Here is a 21,047-nt window from a genome sequence, read left to right on the forward strand (position 1 = left end):
CAAAGCCTCAGACGCCATAAGAATTAATAAAGAACAAAACCAGATTTAGTTCATCACAACATGAAATGTCAAACACTTGCATGGAGTTTTTTTTCTTTACACGAAAGTAGTATCATCACCCTGTTCGTATTCTATCCAACAGATCAACACTTTTGCGAGCTCTTTCCAACTGATGGTCAACGTTTTTCCGGGACTTCTCATGGCAATCCACACTCCTTCGAGACTTTTCCAATTGATCGAAAGAGATTCTTAGCTTTTCTAGCTTATCCAAATTATTAGACTGGTTTTTCAACTTCTCAGGCCTGTCAGTGCTCTTCCTTGGTTTCTCCCTTCGATCAGTACTCTTACTTTAAACCTCAAATGCATCAGTACTTTTCCGAGACTGCTCAAATTGGTCTGTGCTTCTCCTAGAACTGTACCTTTGAGAAGGAGATTTCTCAACAGTTGATATGAACTTCTTGAGATGTCTTATATACTCAGGGTACTGGTCTAAATCACAGTGGTTCCCTCCTTTAAGCCATAGAGGTTCATACTTCTCTTTGCATAGTTCCCAGAGTTGCTTTCCATGGAAGCAATCAACAACTTCATCCGAAGTTCCCTGCACATTGATATAAACAGACTGGCCTCAAAAGCCATAACTGGTGGCCTATGAAATCATTTTCACCTTCTATGAGGTAATTTGCAAACAATATTCTATGTGGTAGTCATTTACTAGTTCAATAAATGAAGACAAATACAAAGGAAACATTGACAGTCAAATCTTATAAACTATACTGACACAGGTATGAGAATATGTCTCTCTCTCTATATATGGAAAAGCAATATAGCACACGTACTCGTATTGGATTTACTCTGGAGTTTGAGTAAAATAGATCAAATATTTTTATGCACTATGAAAGTATAAGGAAGCCAACAAATTGAAAATTTTGATCATAATCCGGAATCATGCATTAAATTGAATATAAGGATGAGGATAACTAACCTTAAATACAACCTACAGAAGATTTACTTGACTAAGCAAAAGGAGCCAAGAAAACTAAATTTCAGCGCACTGTCTAATGGAATTATCCATATATGGCAGAGATGCAGAAAATTTTCAACAATGTCAACTTAAGGCAAGGTTTCCAAACCAAAATTCAGGCATAGTAATCTGGGTTAGCCATCAATGGGGTCCATACAGACCATTCTTTTCACTTCAAGATACTGCTCAACAATCCTCCCTAGATATGGATAATCTGTCCTAACAGTAGCCAATTTATTTGTCCTCATAAAAGTAAATTAACAGAGATTGATATTTTTAATTCTTTCTAGGTAGCAAAACAAGGGTGTGGAATCTTCATCGTTTCCTATAGTTATTTGTTGACTATCTAAAGAATAAACTAATAACAAAATGATGGTAAATCATAAAGAAAACAATGGTTCAATCATGATCCTCTTACTTCTTAAGGCTAAATGAAAATGATGAAACCTTAATTGCTAGCCAATGAAGACCAATTTACCAGGTTAAACTAGCAATTCTTGGTTATCCAGATTCTTTACTTTTTTACAAAAGTAAATGTACTCAACACATATTCAGATATGGTATTGGCATACAGTCCTTGAAAAAAACATAGAAAAATTTAAGCATAATCGTTGTAACATAGTGGCAATGTAATGGTAATTAACTATAAAGTATCAAGATGAACAAGACTAACAGCAAGATCTAATCCGTCTGATTTCATCTAAGCTAACATAAAAGCAATGCAAACCCATAAACTGATTTCCATGTTTAATATCTAGCAACATCATCTCCCAGAAGAAGATCGTTCAGCTCCTTTCCAAATTAAATCACACTGTTAAAGGAACCAAATAGCCAATAAAGTTTGCATACCACCAAACATATCTAAATTTTCCATCTAATATCACCCACTCAAAGCTCCTTTCACATAGAAATCTCCATTTCTAGTCGATTCAATGAATTCAAGAACTAAATGGGAGTTTTGGTGTGCGGCGCAGATAGGGTTGGGAGGAAATGGGGAAGAGAAATTAGTCACCGAGACGAGAAGAAATGATGAGGACAGAGAATCAACGGAAGCAGTGGGAAATGGGAGGAGAAATTTCGAGGACAGCAGAGGAGAGGGTCGGGTAGGGAGGGAGGGTAAAACAGAGAGATGGGGAGGGAAGCCGGACGCAATAGCTATTACAGCGAATTGGGAAGGGATTAGAAAACACGGCAATTTGGGGATTAGGGGCGTAATGTAATACGCGCGTAATACCTATTACAGCGAACCAAACGCCGGAATAGGGGCGTAATGTATTACAAGCGTAATCGGGGTGTAATGGATTGGGTAATACACTGAACCAAACGCTCTCTTAATGTTTGGCATTTGTTATGTTAGTTTTTTTATTCTTGTAAATTTACAAGAGGCAGCAAAAGCCAACATTTTTGTAAATTTTTGTTACAACCATCTATCTCTTAACGAGTTTATAGAATGCAAATGATTAGTCACTAGGCTAGTTTCGATAGATACTTTGAGAAATAAAAAAAAATGCTACTACCATTATTCAGTTGATTAAAGTATTTCTTAGCGTTTTTTATCTTGTTTTGTATGAAGCGATTTTGAACCGTGTGATATCCTCTGCCCTTACCCCAATATAAAACAAAATGATTGTTTTGTATGACCATTTGGATAAAATTTTAACGGGTTAGAGTTAAATCATTATTTGGTGTATGATCTTGGTAACTACTCTCGTATTGGGTTTAAACAATTTTTTTGTCCAACGTAGTTTTTGAATTTAACAATTGTTTTTATATTGAGGTATAAATTTTAGGGTTTTATAGGAAATATCGAGAATTAACTTGGATAAAAAAAGTTAAGTTTAAGTCCTAAAGCTTAATCTCGACACCAATAAATTTTAAGATAATTGTAATGTCATTTTATTATATCTAATTTCTTCGAGCATCCCACAAAAAGAAATTGTACTCATAAATACTAAAATTTTAATGAAAATTAAATTGATAAAATTTTCGATTTTCAATTCAACTAATTCAGCCCGTAATTAAATTTTCTCCTTTACTCAAGCCGAAATTTTCTCTTCTTTTTTTATTTATTATCTCTCTATATTTATTTATTTTTAAATAAATTTGAATGATTCAACTAAGCGCAATTTTATTATAAATTTCAAATTATTCTTCTCTTTCAAACCTTTTCTTCTTAAATCACTTTTTAATTTTTCATATTTTCATCTCTTCCAATCTCGATATTGTTCTTCAAACATGGTATTACTTCATTTTCTTTTCTCATAATTTGATTTCAATTTTTTTAAAATACAATCTATTTAGATAAATAAATAAATAAATAAATAAATTATATATTATTGATCTGTTAATCGGGTAAGGTGGAGATGATAATGAGGAAATACGGTTCACTTTACTTGCTACAAGGCGGAGAGCTACTGTTCACGGTGATTAAAAAAGGGGATGAGAAGATGAGAGGAGATGATCGGAAGAGAAAGGACAGAAGAAGGGGTAGAGCTTGCCTCTGACTCCAAGCTTCAAGCCTTATATACTCTTAGCCTTAGTCTCGAGGTACTATGATCTCAGGGGAGAAGTCAGAAAATTTGTTTAGGAGGAGTCGAATTTAAATTGTAATTTTTACACCATTTTAATATCCTATGTCTTTATCATTTTTAAAGGATTAAATCAAATTTTTATTATTTTTAAGGAGTCAAAGTGCAATTTTATATTTACTAATTCAAGATTTTAAAATTTTCAAAAATTTTCTATTTTAAACATCCCTTCATGATCTACTACAATAGGCTTTTGTACAGATGTTTAAAGACAAGTGATCTGTTACCATAGACATATGTAGGATGGCAACAAGACGTGCTTTTAGTTATATTGGATGGGACGTGATAATTGAAGTCTGAAATGATGGTTAAAGAGTGAACTCTCTTTAGTATTGAGTCAGAGTATTTATGAAAAATGCTTTTGAGGAGTTTTTTTCTTCAAAAAGTTCATTTAAACTACTCGCGAGTTTATTGCTTAATTCTAATCGATAGGGTATAACTAGACTTGCTCATGGGTCGGGCCGTAAAAAAAGTGAGAGGGTTTGGACAAAAATATAAATTCGAAAAATAGGCGTGGGCAAACAAATAAGACCCACTTTCTAAACCGATTGGGCCTCAAGTAAGATTTTTTTGCCCGAGCCCGACCAGACCCAGCTTTGCAAAAAAGAAAAAAACTACTGCTGTTTTTTACTATTTTTTCCTCTTTTTTTTTTGCTATAATTTCGCTATTATATTACTACTATTTTATTGTTATCGTTTAGATATTGTATAACTCTTATTTTATTATTAATTTTGCTACTATTTTAGATGTATTTGTTTGTTAAGTCGTACATATCTTAATATTATTTTAGTGTATTTGATGTATTATATTTTTAAATTTATTTTTAAATAAAAATTAAAGGCGAGTCTGGCCAGACTCAAGTTTTAGCACTTAAATTTTTTACTTGGGCTGGCCCGATCATAATTTGCTATTTTTAGCACAATACTTAGAATTACTCATAGCCATTCTCCAACTTACAAATAAGAAGATAATGCACTTCAACGTACTTGAACTTACGTCCTTTTGCAATGGCAACCATGCCCATGCCAAACAAGATAAGACTGAATCGAAAAATTATACTTATTATTTTATAATATTTTAAATTAATTATGACTTAGAGATATAAAGTAATTAAAACTGTAGTTGGTGCTATAAATAAAATATTAGCATCAACATTAACTTTACATCACAAAGTGAGAAAACGAGTCACACACAACTCACACAAACCGAGTCATATTTTTTCACACGAGCAACACGTGTTTCGTTAAAAATAAATACTGTAAATTTCACTTTCTCTGTAAAATAAATAAATAAAACTCCAAAATTTCAATCAGCCATCTCCTCCTCTAAATATGCTTAGACGGTGTCGGTGATCTCCTCCTCCGCTCAGATTTTTTAGCCTTCGATTTTTTTTATTTCCTTTTGTTCTTTAAAGATCCGTTTCACTGGTTTTCGGATATATTTTTTTGCACCGAATCCGATTCAGATCGGATAAAAAATGGCAGCATCGAGACGATTACGTGATCTCCAATCGCAGCCGGGTAACAAGACTTGCGTCGATTGCAATCAAAAGAATCCTCAATGGGCATCGGTTTCGTACGGGATCTTCATGTGTTTGGAGTGTTCCGGTAAACACCGTGGTTTAGGTGTTCACATCTCGTTCGTCCGATCTGTTACTATGGATTCGTGGTCTGAGATCCAGATCAAGAAAATGGAATCGGGTGGCAACGAACGGCTTAACGCCTTTTTGGCTCAGTATGGAATCCCTAAAGAAACGGATATTGTTGCTAAGTATAATACTAATGCCGCGAGTGTTTATCGAGATCGGATTCAAGCTTTAGCTGAAGGTCGTCCGTGGCGGGATCCACCGGTTGTGAAAGAGAATCTCAACGGAGGTGGTAGTGGTGGTATTAGGAAGCCGCCGTTGAGTAGTGGCGGTGGTGGTGATAGGAGAAGTAATTTTGCAGGGGATAATGGAGGGTGGGATAGTTGGGATAATGATGATTCGTTTAGATCTAGTAGTGATATTAAGAGGAACCAATCGGCGAGTGATTTTAGAGGAGGGAGTTATCATAATGGTGGTAGAACGGGAGGTGCTCCGGTGAGGTCGAAGTCCACGGAGGATATGTACACGAGATCTCAATTGGAATCCTCGGCGGCTAATAAGGAGAGCTTTTTTGCGAGGAAAATGGCGGAGAACGAATCCAGGCCTGAAGGTTTACCACCTTCTCAAGGAGGGAAATATGTTGGGTTTGGATCGACTCCCATGCCTACCCAAAGGATTAATAATAGTTCTCAGGGTGATGTGTTCTCTGTTGTTTCTCAGGTTAAGAGATTTTTTTCTTTTCTTTTTGCTGTTCTCCTTAGTTGAGTTGTTCTCCCCCCCCCTCCCTTTTTAATTGGTGATAAAAATTACTTATTGGCTTATTTGTGTTTGGTGCAGGGGATTGGGAGGTTATCTTTGGTAGCTGCATCCGCTGCAAATGTTGTCCAAGCAGGGACGAAGGAGTTCACCTCCAAGGTATTTTTGGGAATTTTAATTGTGATTGTATTGCATGTTGATATCTTACATTGATTAGTGATGATATTCTCTGTTGTTGAATCCTTTTTTATTGATATTTGGATGTTAAAGCTTCTTTTAGATGTGTTGACATGGTTTATCTTTATACGGTTATTTGATTAATTGTTTTAGACTATATGATTTTATACAAGATGCATGATGAACAATCACAATCCTTATTTGCTCCATCATTAGGCCCCGAATGGTATGTGAAAATACTTGATGTATATAGGACCTAATGTTTAATATACTATATTGAATAGCCGATTGAGCCTTAGCTTAGTTGGCAACCTCTTTGTTAACAAGGAGAATGTGGGTTTGCACATATGCTCATTTTATTTTTTGATTGACGGGTGAGGGAGTTTATGGGTAGTTTAGGTTTTGTATAAAAAATGTACTATATTGAATAAAATATATGTAAATATAATCAAAATCCTTAATTAATTAATTATTTTGTTTCTATAACCAAACTAGGAGAGAAAGAAAAGAGAGCAAAACAAAAAAGAAAAAAAGAGGAAATTGTAGCTGCAAGTTTCTCTTCCAAGTTAAATTCTTTGACTTCAACTATGCCCCTCAATCAATGGGTTAAAGTTTGTCAACAACAGTTTAAATGTTTAATTTCAGTTTATTGCTCTCGTAGTATCTTGTTTAATTTCCAAACTAAAGATGAGTTAAGTTTCACTCATTTGACCTATTTTTCGTTTCTTATTAATTTACTTTTTTCTGCAAATTAAAGTTTCCAAAGGCGCTGTTAGGGTCAAAGATGCTCCTTTAACTTGCTGGACAGCTGGAATGCAATATTCTTTATTTTTTAAACCACTAGGCTGCTTGATTATGACAGTTCCATGGAAAAATATAAGAACTGATTAGAATTGTATAATTTTTTCTTTATATTTCTTCTCTTTTCATATTATTTATTATTCATATTTCTTATTGCTTTGCTATTATAGAATATAGCTGCTGCAAAATAACATGTTTTTTAAGTTTTTTGGTTACTATTTTATGGTATAAGATATAGAAAAAATCAGTTGAACAAAAGGCATAATTGCATTTTAAAAAGTAACATAAATAGATTAAAAAGATAAAATAACATATAGAAATGTAAAATATTATTAATAAGAATGATATTGATTGAACTATGACGTTACTAGGTAGCTTGGATATAATTATGGGAGAAGTTAGTGTTTAAATGATAAGTTATACCAAAGTAGTACAATATATCAAATCCTTTTACATATTGGAATCTTTGAAAGAGAGGTCTATTGGGTTGTAATTTTATGATAGAAGGTGAAGTAATTGCATTTAAAAATGTAACATAAATAAGATTGAAAATATAAAATAGCGTATAGAAATATAAATATTTAATGATAAAAATTGTGAAGGAAGATTTGCTCGCTAGATTTATGAAATTGAGAATCCTTTCTTAATTAAAAGAATGAAATTATGTCATTATTAGGTATCCTGGATATCATTGTGGAGAAGTTATTGTTTAAATCTTAATTTATACAAAAGTAGTACAAAATATCAATTCGTTTTACTGATTGGAATTTTTGACGGTCTATTGGGTCATATTGTGACTCTTGTTTTGGGATTACCTGGGTTAATTTTGGGCTAACTTCTTGATGTTACGGTTATAGCTTGATGGTTTTGATCTTTTTGTTGCTATATATACACGGGCTTCGGTTTCTAGAAGTAGATACACAAGGCAGGAATATGATGCTCCCTCATTTGCAGGTTAAGGAGGGTGGCTATGATGCCAGGGTTAATGAAACGGTTGGTGTTGTCACTGCAAAGACGAGTGAAATTGGCCAGAAGACTTGGGGCATGATGAAAGGAGTCATGGCAATAGCTTCACAGAAGGTTGAGGAATACACTAAAGATGGCATGAACTGGAAAAATGATGGTAACTGGCAACGAAACGATAGCGAGAAGAATGGATATTATCAGGAGTTTAAACAGGAGAATAAGGGATGGAATTCTACTTCTGGTGGACAAACCTCCTCTGGTGTAAATTATAATTCTTATAACTCAAATTCTTGGGATGATTGGGACACAAAAGACAATAGGAAGGAACATACTACAAAAGTGACTGCTTCTCATAGCAATGATGGTTGGGCTGGTTGGGATGACCCCAAGGATGATGGATATGATAGTTTCTATAATGGTGCATCTGATAAAAATGCCGTTGGTCGTAATGGAAAATCAGATGCCGCATGGACTGGTGGAGGCTTTCTTTAAGGTTAGTTTCTTACATAATTCCCCTTCACATTTTATTGTTTTATTATAGTGAATGTACTTGAGAGGTCTCTCTATTATTGGGGACCTGATTAAATTAGTCCCTTCACTATTGAATGGATCAATTTAGTCCCTAAAGAATCAAATAAGGTCAAATTGGAATAGGGTTAACATTTATTGTTTAAAAAATACCATTTACTGTTTTTAAAGTTTTTATGTTTCGGTAAATGAAATCTTTTATTTGGAATTGAAAAAAGAAATTTAAAGACATTGTTTTATACAGTAAAGGCCTTGTTTGATAAGTCACTGAAAAAATTAAATCAACGAAAATTAATATTTTCAAGGATTTAGTTTTTTAAGCATGTTTGATAATCCAAACTAAAAAACAACTGATAGAATTTTTCAATAAAAAAGAGTTGAAAAGAATAAATGGATAGAGAGCTACTGTGGAATTTTTTTCAATTATTTTTAACATTATCCTTTAAACATTTTACCTTTAAATTTTTTTAAAATTATAATTTATCAAACAATCTAATTACATTTCGTATTTAATTTTAAGTAATATACCAAATAGATTTTATAACTTAAGTTCAGTACTTAATTTTTACAGTATAGGGACTGAATTGATTCATTTGATTTAGTCTTCACAATGTGATGGTGTTTCGTTTGAGTTCCAAGGCATAAATGCGACTACTTTGATGTGTGGGCAGGTTGGTGAACTTGAACTACATTTATGAGAATCGTACCCACAAACGGTAATTTAGAGCACAATGGATTCCTCAAGGGATAATGATATTAAATTTCATGAAGTTCGTATACCTTTTAGCAGTTTACCCCTTTTTCTTATGTATCTATCTTTGAAATTTTCACAAAGTAATATCTGGAGCAACTTTCATGTTTGAGAGTAGTTTTATCATATTTGTAAAACTGTGGCTAAGTGTCCAATTGGAAAGCAGTATTTGTGAGTGTGAAACTTAGTATCATTTGTTCTTAATCATGATTATTTTTTATCCTTTTGTTGTGTGATTTGTTTTATTTGGTGATTGTTTAAAAAATTTATTAAATCCGTTTTTAGTTGAATTTATGTATACAAATTCCACCCCCATTAACATTTAATTGGGGTGGATTGAATTAAAACTCAATTCTTACTTTTGACGTCAGACACAAATTTATTTATTTTGGAGTACGAAAGTTTTTGTATTAAGAAGGAATAAATTGGTTTTATTTTATTAAAAAAATTATTTATTTAATGTGGTATGTGATGTGCAAAAGATTTTAAAAAATAAATTAATAGATTTAAGCAGGACAGGTAAAATGTAATAAATAATATTAAATTTTAACATAGATGGTTTTATTTATCAACAAGCTTTTAATGCATTAAAAATATTCCTTTGCACAAACCTGGGACTGGCTCTACTTGTTCCTACCCATATCATTATACCTCTCCTAATTTAGCAACAAGGTTTTTGTTTATTCTTCTTATCGACTACTGACCTCAATTCCTATTATACAACCTTTGATATCTCCCCCGTGCCTGCATCCCCATCTCCCTTAACCATATCATGTTCATTTTGTTCCACCTTTGCCACCGGCATTTCCTCCGCATGCACCGTATCGTGTTGTTGGATTACCAACACCGACGACGTAACACGGTGACTTGACGATGCCAGCAAGTCCCCTATCGGCCCTAATTCAGCATGCTCAGCTTGACGGTCGGCTAATTTCGCCACCATTCGTGATGGGAACCGCCCTTTTCCGACAACTATAAGATCATAATCCCCACTTTGTCCTAGTCCCAACACTTCCTCAACAATGTTGCTACTTGTCTTCTCTATATACTCCACCATTCCATCCCACTTGCTTCTAAATTCTTCCACTACAGCATCATCTAATTCCTGGTTAAGAAAAAAAAAGGGGTACGTTTAGTAATTTTAAATATAAATTTTATGATTAAATTGGATCAAATCTATGATCAGGTAAAAATATCGTGAAAGTAAATTACTAGTCCTTGTAATCCAATAAATTGTTGAAAACCGTTCAAAATGAGTAAATTTACGGTAAAATTACCAGTATTTTAGCTGTTAAATTAGATCAGAAGAAATGGGCACCGATTTTTAACTGTAAAATCCATCTATTTTTACTGTTAAAAACATTCTATCAATTTCTTCTGATCCTACTCAAAAAAATGAGAAAATTAGTCTTTGTACGTTAAATCAAAAGAGCAAACTGGTCCTATTAAAAATTTCATCCATTTCTCCTATTAAAAACTAGTTCCTGTAGGTCAGTATAAGGTACACATGGCCCCTTACGTGTAACCATCCGGTTATTCCGTCAACCATGCCAGTTTTTAATAATATAAATGGATGAAACCTTCAACAGAAATGACCAATTTATAGGAACTAATTTACCTATTTTTTTTTTTGAATAAAGAAAATAAAATGCAATTTGACTCCCGAGTAGAGGGACTCCATGGTACCTTTTCTTTTTCAGTGTTGATATGGGCAGTAGAGAAGCTATAATACTTTTCAGCACACTTGCTAGCTGAAGGCTTCAAAACAACACCATGACTTTGTAACCCATCTTTTTCAATGAATCTCACAACACTCACTTTAACAGCAGGGTGTTCAGCTATCCTACCACTTAATTCCAAAGCTTCTCTATCATCAGGCCCCCCAAAGAACAGAATACAAACCCTTTGAGCACCATTATCAAGCCCACAGTCCACTAGTATAGCCACTGAACATGGTGCATTTTTTAACACCCTTTGGTTAACCAATCTCCACCCATGTCCAACATTATCAATCACTTGCAAGTCACCTTGTCCCCTCCATTGTTTATGAAAAGGTAAAATTATCATTGTAACCCTTTTAGTCTCAGCTACATGGCAAATATCTTCATGGATAGTGGACAAAGCCGAGATAGCCGTACTAGGTCGAACCGAGACTCTACCTAATTGACTATAAGCTTGAAAAGCTCCGGTAATCCGGTCTTGCCAATCTCCTCTTCTAAGCCTGTTAATGAAAGGAAGCCCATTTTTTCTAGCCCGATGGACCATTATGATTGAAGATGAACGTTCAGTGAGTTCAACTAAGTGCATGATGAAAAGCTTGAGTTGGGATTTCTTTGTGCTTCTGGTTGATTCAATGAGACTTATGATTGATGGTACGTTGCTAATACCATGGAGACAAGCTAGGACTCGGAGTTGGTCTTTCGATTCGTCGGTGTTGGTTAAGTCGCGGAGTTTACGGTGAGTGAGGACGGATGAACCTCTCGCCGGTTTGTAAATGGCCATAACGGCTGGGGTTGTGATGAAGGTAGTGAAAAGTGCCATGAGAACTAATATAGCAAAGATTTCATCATTTAGTACCTGCAATTTCAATATTGAATGATCATCATTTTTCTAAATAAAAAATTGTATCTAACATATTATATTAATATATACATTTAGATATTTCTTATGATTTTTAAAATGTTGCCATTTAAGCATGAATTGAAGTATGAAAGGTTAAGCTAACTATTGATAGATGCCAATACACCAACAGGTCACTAACCAGAAAGGTTGACAAATAGCTACTCTTTCATGTGAGTGAAACTACTTTTATGGATACCTACACAACACAATAGGTTAGAGACACCACTATCACCTAACTCATCCAACTTAATTTCGCGACGTCGATATGAGGTAAACACCCAAAACCCTGAATTTGTGTTTTAAGGTGATGGGTATATTTTCTATTTAAAGCCAGGGTAGTTTCATCTTTTCCAAATGAATTGGTATACACCAACTCAGGGCTTTATAGTATCTAAGCATAGATGAGTATATATACATATAATTTTTTAGAGTAAACTACACTCAATGTCACTAAATTATTAGTAAGTTTACATTCTGGTCATTCAATTTTAAAAAATTACAAAATGGTTACAGAACTATTGAAAGGTTTTCATTTAACCTGGGTTGTTAAGGTCTTTTTTTTTTTAAATTGAAAGTTTGGCTATTGAGTTCCAAGCAACGATTCGATGATCAGTATGGTGGATTAGTACTAATCAATGAGTAAAAGAACATACCTAATATCCAAGTCGATTTGATGGTCAGTGTCGGAGATCAGAGAAAAAAACTATTTGAATTTTGGTTCGCAAATTCATGAAGTTCAAAGTTGTTTCATAAAAAAAGTTGAATTATAAAAGAGAAGGGGAATGAGATCTTCCGATTGGTGCCAGTGGTGCAAACAGAGAATGTTATACAATAGTAATTTTAATAAAATAATGACTAAAATAAAAAATTTTGAATAGTTTAATGACTATTTTGTAACTTTTTGACATTCAATGATTCAAATGTAAACTTACTAATAATTTAGTAATCTTGGATATAATTTACCCAATTTTTAAGTATTAAATCCAATCAAAATCTATAACATAGTTAAAAACAAGATACATGTAGATACGGACACCTAAGAAAATGGCACGACTCTCGTATATTAATTTTTTTTTTCTCTAGGAATCTACCTGAGTAAGTTCAGTCACTAATCAAATACATTTTGTAGGCTCATTAAGAGGTAGATGCTAGCCACAGGTGAATGGAAACTGCCCACTGAGATGGAAGGAAGAGAAAGAAAAGGGTAATTTATGTTTTGGATCACTAGATTTAGCACAACTTCCATTTAGGTCATAAACTTTTAATTTTGTTAAATTACTTAGTTGAACTTCTATTATTAATAAAATAAGGATGATTGGATTTAGTACAACTTTCATTTAAGTCATAAACTTTTTAATTTTATTAAATTACATGGTTGAATTTCTGCTATTAAAAAAGTAAATCACTTATTCTACTTTTATTAAATAATTCTAAAAAGAATTAACTTAACATATATACATGAATTAACTTTTAGATTTGATTGTCGACAAAATAATTTTTTTTCCTTTTCAGCTCCCCTAAAATAGAAAATTTTCCATTTAAACCCTTTAAATTTTTTAAAATTTTAAAATAATAAAGGTAAAATTGCACTTTAGCCCCCTTAAAATGATAAAATTTTGATTCTATTCTTTAAAAACTATAAAGATATAGGCTATCAAAATAGTGAAATTGCATTTTTACTATTGTAAAAATTACAATTTAATTTCACCTCCTTCAAAAAAAATTTCTAGCTTCGCCCCTGACCATAAAGTGCAAATATGAAAAAATAATATTTATAAATTTGTAGAAGGGGGTGCTAAGTTAGTATTTATGTTAGAATTACTTATCAGAGACTATTTAAATTATCTAATTTATTGACAATAATCTTTTCGGTGATATAATTTGATGAATTGAAAATTGTGTAATTTACATGAAAGTTGATAATAAGTTTAGTGATTTAATTTGATGAAATTAACTGTGTATAACTTATATGAAAATTGATGTTAAGTTTGATGACTTAGAATGTAAATTACCCCAAAGGAAAAAAGTAAATGAGAGAGGTATATAAAACTAGGCTCGACCGTCATGAGCATTGTTGTCAATATAGGAGGACGTGGGTTTAAGTGTGTAGAAACGCATTATCCTCCTATTTATGAATTGGAGAGAGGCTACGGATAGTTTTAGAAATTATAAAATACATTATTAATCTACACTATATATATGCAAAATTATAAAGGAACTTACCTTCTTCTCTTTGCCAATGTTGAGAACAATGAGTTCAACTAATCCTTTAGTATTCATTAAAATCCCAAGCGCCAACGATTCTCTGATAGCCATTCCGAACATTAACGCCACCGCAAACGTTCCTATAATCTTACCGGCGCACGCCGTGGTTACAACCAGTGCCAATAATCCCCAAGCTTCCCCACCTTTGATTTTCGCCACATCGGTTTTCAACCCACTAGAAGCAAAATAAAGTGGAAGAAGCAATCCCGTTACGAAGTCTTCAATCCTTTCTATCAATTTCTCAGCAAAATCACCTTCTTTAGGAATCGTTAATCCAAAGATAAAAGCACCAAAGATTGCATGGATTCCGATAAGGTCAGTGATGAAACCGGAGACCATTACACCACCTAGTGTTAAACAAATGTAAGCTTCGTCGATGATGTCTCGCTCCGGTGAACAACGGTGAGCGACCCATTTCATGGCTGGTCGGATTAGTACCATCATGAAAATGACGAAAGCCATGCCGGAGAGAAGGATCCAGATTGATATTAATGGGCTCTTTTGTTGACCCGACCCGTTTCCGGCTATAGCGACGGCGAGTGCTAGTAATATCCATGCGGCTACGTCGTTGAAAGCGGCGGATGCCATGGCGATTTCACCAACTTGGGTGGTTAATAATTTGAGTTCGGCTAAGATACGTGCTAGGACTGGGAAAGCTGTGATGGAAAGTGCTACTCCCATGAAAACTATGAATTGACCGTACCCGACTTTATCGGCTCCGTCGACGGTTTTCCGGAGGATAAACGCCACGCCAAAGCCGCAGATGAAGGGTAATGATATGCCACAGAAGGCTATACCGAACGCTTTACGGCCACTACGACGGATTGATGTTAAATCGAGCTCCAGACCTACTAAGAAAAGGAAGAAAAGCAGTCCAATGCTCGCTACCGTTTCAAGCACCGGCATACTCCATGACGGAAATATCCGATGCATGTAATCTTCGTTTCGACCAAAAGCTGACGGTCCAAGAAGAATTCCCCCCTGAAATTATGCTTTACATTATTCATATTTGTTCTCCAATTTAAGATTTCGACTTATGATAAAAATAATCATTGTATAACAGAAATCAAATTCCGTCAATTTTTAATTAAAAATATTGATTTAATAAATCTAATTATCAACTTAACATTCATGGATTCAATCAATTAAATTAATTTTGCATTCTTCTTTTGTTTCCTTCTAAATATTGACTTAATCTGTTTATAAAATTGAATAACTGATCATAATTGATTTAATCGAACCGAAATCGATAAAATAAAAGGTTAAAATAAGTATACTTACAACAATTTCAGCAATGACTTTAGGTTGACGAAGGGGTTTAAGAAGGAAAGCTAGGAAACGACTAAGAACAAGGATTAAAGTAGTTTGAACTATTAACAAAGGGAAGGCAAAATTGAGTGGATTATCACCTTGCCAAGCTCCATTTGATGAGGTTTTAATGGAGGTAATGTTAAAACCCATTTTGTTTTGGATGAAAACAAGTTCTAGATTGGGTCTAATTTGTTCATCAAGTAGAAAAAAAGGGAGGTGATTTTTCTTTTTGAAGAGATTTGAGAAAATTAATGGAACATGTGAAGAGGAGAGTGGGAATTTATAAGCACAAAGGAAGGTGGTGGCATGATAAGGTGGCATTGTTAATTGACTGTCAATTGTGTCCAAATTTCTAGGGGATGGATGTCATGGGCTTAAAAGATGCCGTCAATTGCACTTTTATCCACATGATTCAATTAGTAAATTTATATTTTAATCACTTAACTTTAAAATGTTACAGAATAGTCACTGAACTATTTCATTTAAGTCATTGGGCTATTAAAATCATCGTTGCACGGTCTTCTCTATTTGCACCACTTGCACTAATAGAACGTTTTCATTCCACTTTTCTTAAAACAACTTTGAACATTACAGTTTGTGAACCAAAAACCAAACGCTCTAACACTATCTATCAAATCGACTTTGATCTAAGGTATATCCTACTCGTCAACGGATACTAATCCACTGTATCGACCTTCAGATCGTCGTTTGGAACTCGCTAGTCAGATTTTTTAAAAAAAAAATCTTTATAGCCCATTGACTTAAATGAAAACTTTCGAATAATTCATTGACCATTTTGTAACTTTTAATAACCTTGGGTTAATATTCTTTTTCATTGAAATAACTTTTTTTTTCTTGAAATCAAAGTATTTTTTATATTCGTTTTACTGCCAATGAAAATTAATCCTTTTGAGCTTCGTAGTAACATTATCTCTAAAATTTGAATATAAATTCCATTTCTAAAAATACAATATACCTTATTTATTTAAGTCAACATTTTGTAAGGTTGAAGATTAGTGTCATTTTGTATCCTCTGTATCTTCATCCAACTAAGTAATAAATAAATAAATTTAAAAAACAAAAATAATAGATAAAGGTTACAATCATTGACTCGTATAAATATGGTAAGGATTAAAATATAAATAATGAAAAGTTGATGAAGATTAAATAATTATTTGCTACACTATAAAGCCATGTGGATCCATAGAAAAAAGGAAATATTCTCATTATTTTTATATTAATTAATCATTTGTATATTCATATTTGATACATGAACTTTGGTTCGATGTGTAATTTGGTACATTAACTTCGATTTTCATATTTGATTAGTATAATTGTTTATGTATGCAGTATATCAACGTAAAAATGATGTTAATTCGATAATTTTGTGAGTGACTTGTGAAAATTAAATCAAATCAAAATTCATGTATAATTTTAATATTTATCGCAATCGTGAAATTAATAGTAATTGAGACAGCCCTAACCTAAATTAATCATAAATACATTATGTATATCTTTTATAATCAACTTATCTTTCATGTCTGATTTATGGTCCATAAAAACTATTATTTTTTAAAGTTCATAACTGCTTCTCCCAACAATATCATTGTTATAATAAACGTCGATAATGGCGGTAGAACGATTGCAAAGCAATAAGAAAAGAAAAATAAGAACACAGAGATTTTACATGGAAGCCCTTTTGAGAAAAAAAAAACACGGGCAAAGGAGGATAAATTAACTAACACTGAAAAACGAATGATACTAGGGGAGTTTCGACTACATCTATTTAAGGGTTGAAAAACTCTGTTCTAATCAAAGTGAAATAGAAGAAGAATAGTTATATACATATCCCCTTATTTTGCCACTATATTTATTTCTTCAACAAGTGATAAAATTCGGGTTACACAATTTCTGACAATCATTTTTAAAACGATATATATTAGCTCTATTCTAACTTCACATCGATCCATTTAAGAGTAAAAGGACTGATTAGAAAATAATGACATATTCATTTACTTTGCAAGCAAATTGAGTTTTAATCCAAGACGTCTCCCCTTCTTGTTGTCTTGATCAAGTTCATCAGTAATTTAAATCTCTAGTAATGAAACCAAAACATGTTGCAATCACTAGGACTTTCCTCACTACTCCTAGCTTATTACCAATTGACTAACCATTAAATAATAAAATATTTTACCATAAAAAAATCACAATTTGAGTTTTAGCTCGATTGGTATGGATATTGTTGTCAATGCAGGAGGACGTGGGTTTGAGTGTGCTATAGCGTATTATGGATTGAGGAGGGACTATGAATAGTTCTAAGTATTATATCAAAAAGAACAAATATGATCAGAATCTATAATGAGATTGTTCAAAAAATAAATTTATATTATATATATAAATTACGTGTGAATTATGTTTAAATTTAATTTAATTTAATTCAATAATACTATGAAATGATTAATTTAAATTATTATTATTATTGTAATTTTTTTACAAAAATAATGCACTAAATGCCAGCTTTGTTTACACGTTTTCCCTTTTTTATTCTATTATTTCATATTGCCACCTCTTGCTTTATCGAGAAACAATAAATTTATTTTAATGTTCCCCAAATATTTATTTTGTTTTATCTATATTCAAGATTGATGACGGTTTCTCTTACCCATAAATAGGAGAATTATAAAGATAGAGAGAATTTAATTTCGGCCCTCTAAAATTTTTTTCAGGCTTCGTCCCTGTCCCCAACCTATAAATAGAAGAATAATACACTTTAATGCACTCGAACTCACGTCTTCCTACATTGACAACAATACCCATATTAATTGAACTAATATTTAATCGCAAAAAATACCAAAAGTGGGCATTACTTTTTAAGTTCTAAGATAGTTTATTTATAGGAAATTAATTGACTTCTAGGAATTGACACACTTGATCCTTACATATAATGTCTTAAATGTGTGAATGTAACAAAAACAGAAATGCATATACCAAATCTCTCTTCTTTTTTTTCCTAATTTTAAAATGTGAATGCTCTTTAAAAATAAATGCCCATTTCTAGAGTTTATTCTTTTTTTGGAAGTATTATTTATTTTAATAATGGAGAGTTTGACAAAACATATTACAAAACAAATAAAAAAATATGGACATAATTATTATAAGTAGTATAAATTTAAGTCTTAACTCGACTGACATGGACATAATTGTCAATATAGGAGGACGTAAGTTCGAGTATGCTGAAGCACATTATCCTCCTATTTATGGGTTGAGGAGGGACTATAAGTAATTTTAGGGATTATGTCAAAAAGACCAGATATAATCAGAATCTATACATGAGTTGTAAAGTATAGTATATGTTTTTATTTTCACTTTTTCCTTATATTTTATTATTGTGTATTGAATTCAACTTTTTTATATTAAATAATAAAAAAATATTTTATGTTTTTTAAAAACTAAAAAATAAAGCAAGCAACTTGGTTTGCTCCAACTTTTTCAAGCAAAAGAAAGCATCTTTTATTTACAAATGATATAATTACTTGTTTTTAAAGGTTTTTTTTTTTATCAATATTTGAAAAAAAAATTCTGCTATTAGCCTCTATATTCTGTGAAAGTTGTGGATTTAGTATATGTGCTTTAATTTGATATTTTTAGTCATTATACTTTTTCAAAATTCAAAATTTCAACCCTCACCAAACGATAATTGTTAAATTCATTCAGTTTAAGTTCTGGTATTTTCAAAATCTGATGTGACAAACATATTATCATATGTGTAATGCCATGTCAGTTTATTATTTCCATATATTACTCACTAAAGATTCAGATAATGGATTAACAAGATCTTTTGCATCAAGACCGAAATTTCAAATTTTGAAACGTATAGGGACCTAGAATGCTCTAATTAGAGAAAAATGACTAAACCTACAACCGTATGCATAGTATATAACTAATAATTAAATTTAACCGAATAAATTTAACTTCTACTATTTAAATAAAAACCATGAAAAAATCCAACAACTAGTACAAAACTATACTTTCATATGATTTTGAAAGGTATCTTAGGGCAAGAAGCCCGTGAGTCAAAATTATGCTTAGGCAAATGCAGCTCATGATTCGTTGTCAATCAATTTGCTTTATAATGACTATGAACCCCTCCCCTCCCCAAAAGAATGCTTCAACCATATGCTTTTTAAAGGGAAAAATTAATGTGATTATACTATAGGCATGCACCGACTGAGGATATATTTACAGAAAAAAATTATAATAATTAAGATCTAAATAAATCTTTAAACTTTACTTGAAAACTAAAACAAACCTTTATATATTTTATTAGTAATAAATTTTTGTTGATCGAGTTTTAGCTCGATTGGCATATGAGTATTGTTGTCAATGTAGGAGGGTATGGGTTTGAGTTCATTATCCCCCTATTTATGGGTTGTGAAGGGGCTATGGGGTAGTTCTAGACATTGACAGATATAATTAAAATCTATAATGAGATTGTTTAAAAGAAAATTTTTGTTTCATTGTAATTATATCCATAATCGATTTGAAGATGAATGAACAAGATTCAATTACCTGATTTTTAAAAAAAATAACATTTCCTCAGTTACATGTTTTTTAGTGGTAAAAGTATCACGAAGGCCTCTGTACTAGAAGTCAGATTGTATTTTGTCCTCTTTACTCAAAAAATGGATAAATTAGTCCCTGTACATTCGATCAAAGAGCAATCTGGTCCTTTCTATTGAAAATTTCATTCGTTTCTACTATTAAAAACTGACATGGTTGACGGAATAACCAACTAGTTACACGTGGCGTGCCACATTTACCTCATTTTGATGTACAGGGACCAGTTTTTAATATTAGAAAAAGATGAAATTTTTAATAAGAGGACCAATTTGCTCTTTGATCTAAAATATATGGACTAATTTATCCATTTCTTGAGTAGAGGGGACAAAACGCAATCTGACTCCTAATACAAGGGCGTCTATTGTACTTTTACCGTTATCTATCTCATCCGAACAATTTTAAGTTTTTGTTGCTAGTTCGCCTATGATCTCTGATTTACGGTCATCTGTGATCGCTTGTGGCCTTTTTTTCATTGGTCGGATGTGGCCTTGTTCACTCAGTCGTCTGTGATTGTTATTTTCTTAGCCGATCGGTGGCCATGTAACCCTATTTTTTCGTGAATAAATTTCCAATAAACCAAAAATATATTATAATAAATATGATTAAAATTATATGTTTAGTATATAAAATGTATTCATATTTAAACCAAACATATTTAATAATTTATATGAAAAGATGAAGGAAAACGTGAGGCAAGCTAGTGCTAAGTATCTTTTCATCCGTGAGTCTTTTGACTAGATCTTTAGTTCACGTAAATCTCTTGCTAACACACACTAACAAGCTTGCTTTTTGGCTTTCGTTTTTGTTTCTTTTTTTCAACTTGGGGACGAGACGAGTAAAAAAAGTTGAACACAAAATAGTATTACGTACATGTTAGTGGCCGAGGATTCAATCCTTGCCTTGGATATGGAGTAGTTTTAAAACTCATGATCAGCATCTATCCTCTTATAGACCTGTAAAATGTAGAGGATTAATTATTGAACTCACTCCCGTAAATACCTTCAGAAATTTAAAAAAAAAATGATAATCATAAGAAATGAGTAATCTCAAATCTC

At 32.4% G+C, this 21,047-nt stretch overlaps 2 protein-coding genes and 1 long non-coding RNA gene across 4 annotated transcripts; 2 read left to right on the forward strand and 1 right to left on the reverse strand.

Moving 5' to 3' along the window:
- Positions 1-3,165: 3,165 nt before the first annotated feature.
- Positions 3,166-3,703, forward strand: LOC121214051 (uncharacterized). The gene is made up of 2 exons (XR_005909659.1): positions 3,166-3,259; positions 3,379-3,703. It is a non-coding gene; the product is annotated as an uncharacterized lncRNA (long non-coding RNA).
- A 1,069-nt stretch (positions 3,704-4,772) lies between these two features.
- On the forward strand, positions 4,773-9,394 carry LOC107957991 (ADP-ribosylation factor GTPase-activating protein AGD7). Of its 2 annotated transcripts, none has more exons than XM_016893629.2 (4): positions 4,773-5,915; positions 6,033-6,110; positions 7,884-8,388; positions 9,095-9,394. In XM_016893629.2, the coding sequence occupies exons 1-3, from the start codon at positions 5,088-5,090 to the stop codon at positions 8,385-8,387; spliced, it is 1,410 nt and encodes a 469-aa protein (XP_016749118.2). In that variant the 5' UTR covers positions 4,773-5,087; the 3' UTR covers position 8,388; positions 9,095-9,394. The 2 variants fall into 2 exon arrangements, with proteins under 2 accessions (XP_016749118.2, XP_016749119.2); XM_016893630.2 differs by having other exon boundaries at positions 4,887-5,915; positions 8,995-9,394.
- Positions 9,395-9,713: 319 nt separating this feature from the next.
- On the reverse strand, positions 9,714-15,712 carry LOC121214052 (cation/H(+) antiporter 20). The gene is made up of 4 exons (XM_041087707.1): positions 15,343-15,712; positions 14,020-15,042; positions 10,861-11,751; positions 9,714-10,279 (listed from the first exon to the last, which is right to left on the reverse strand). The coding sequence occupies exons 1-4, from the start codon at positions 15,691-15,693 to the stop codon at positions 9,890-9,892; spliced, it is 2,655 nt and encodes an 884-aa protein (XP_040943641.1). The 5' UTR covers positions 15,694-15,712; the 3' UTR covers positions 9,714-9,889.
- Between the last annotated feature and the right edge of the window lie 5,335 nt (positions 15,713-21,047).

Source organism: Gossypium hirsutum, chromosome D01 (assembly GCF_007990345.1).
Source record: "Gossypium hirsutum isolate 1008001.06 chromosome D01, Gossypium_hirsutum_v2.1, whole genome shotgun sequence".
In the NCBI taxonomy this organism is placed as follows: Eukaryota; Viridiplantae; Streptophyta; class Magnoliopsida; order Malvales; family Malvaceae; genus Gossypium; species Gossypium hirsutum.

Bases quoted from the DNA above. Each gene is read 5' to 3' on its own strand.
- LOC107957991 (XM_016893629.2), top strand. From the start codon at position 5,088: ATGGCAGCATCGAGACGATTACGTGATCTCCAATCGCAGCCGGGTAAC. The intron at 5,916-6,032 runs GTTAAGAGATTT...TGTTTGGTGCAG, and splicing joins TGTTCTCTGTTGTTTCTCAG to GGGATTGGGAGGTTATCTTT. The intron at 6,111-7,883 runs GTATTTTTGGGA...CCTCATTTGCAG, and splicing joins CGAAGGAGTTCACCTCCAAG to GTTAAGGAGGGTGGCTATGA.
- LOC121214052 (XM_041087707.1), bottom strand. From the start codon at position 15,693: ATGCCACCTTATCATGCCACCACCTTCCTTTGTGCTTATAAATTCCCA. The intron at 11,752-14,019 runs GTAAGTTCCTTT...TTGAAATTGCAG, and splicing joins ACATTGGCAAAGAGAAGAAG to GTACTAAATGATGAAATCTT. The intron at 10,280-10,860 runs GTACCATGGAGT...TTTCTTAACCAG, and splicing joins TCAACACTGAAAAAGAAAAG to GAATTAGATGATGCTGTAGT.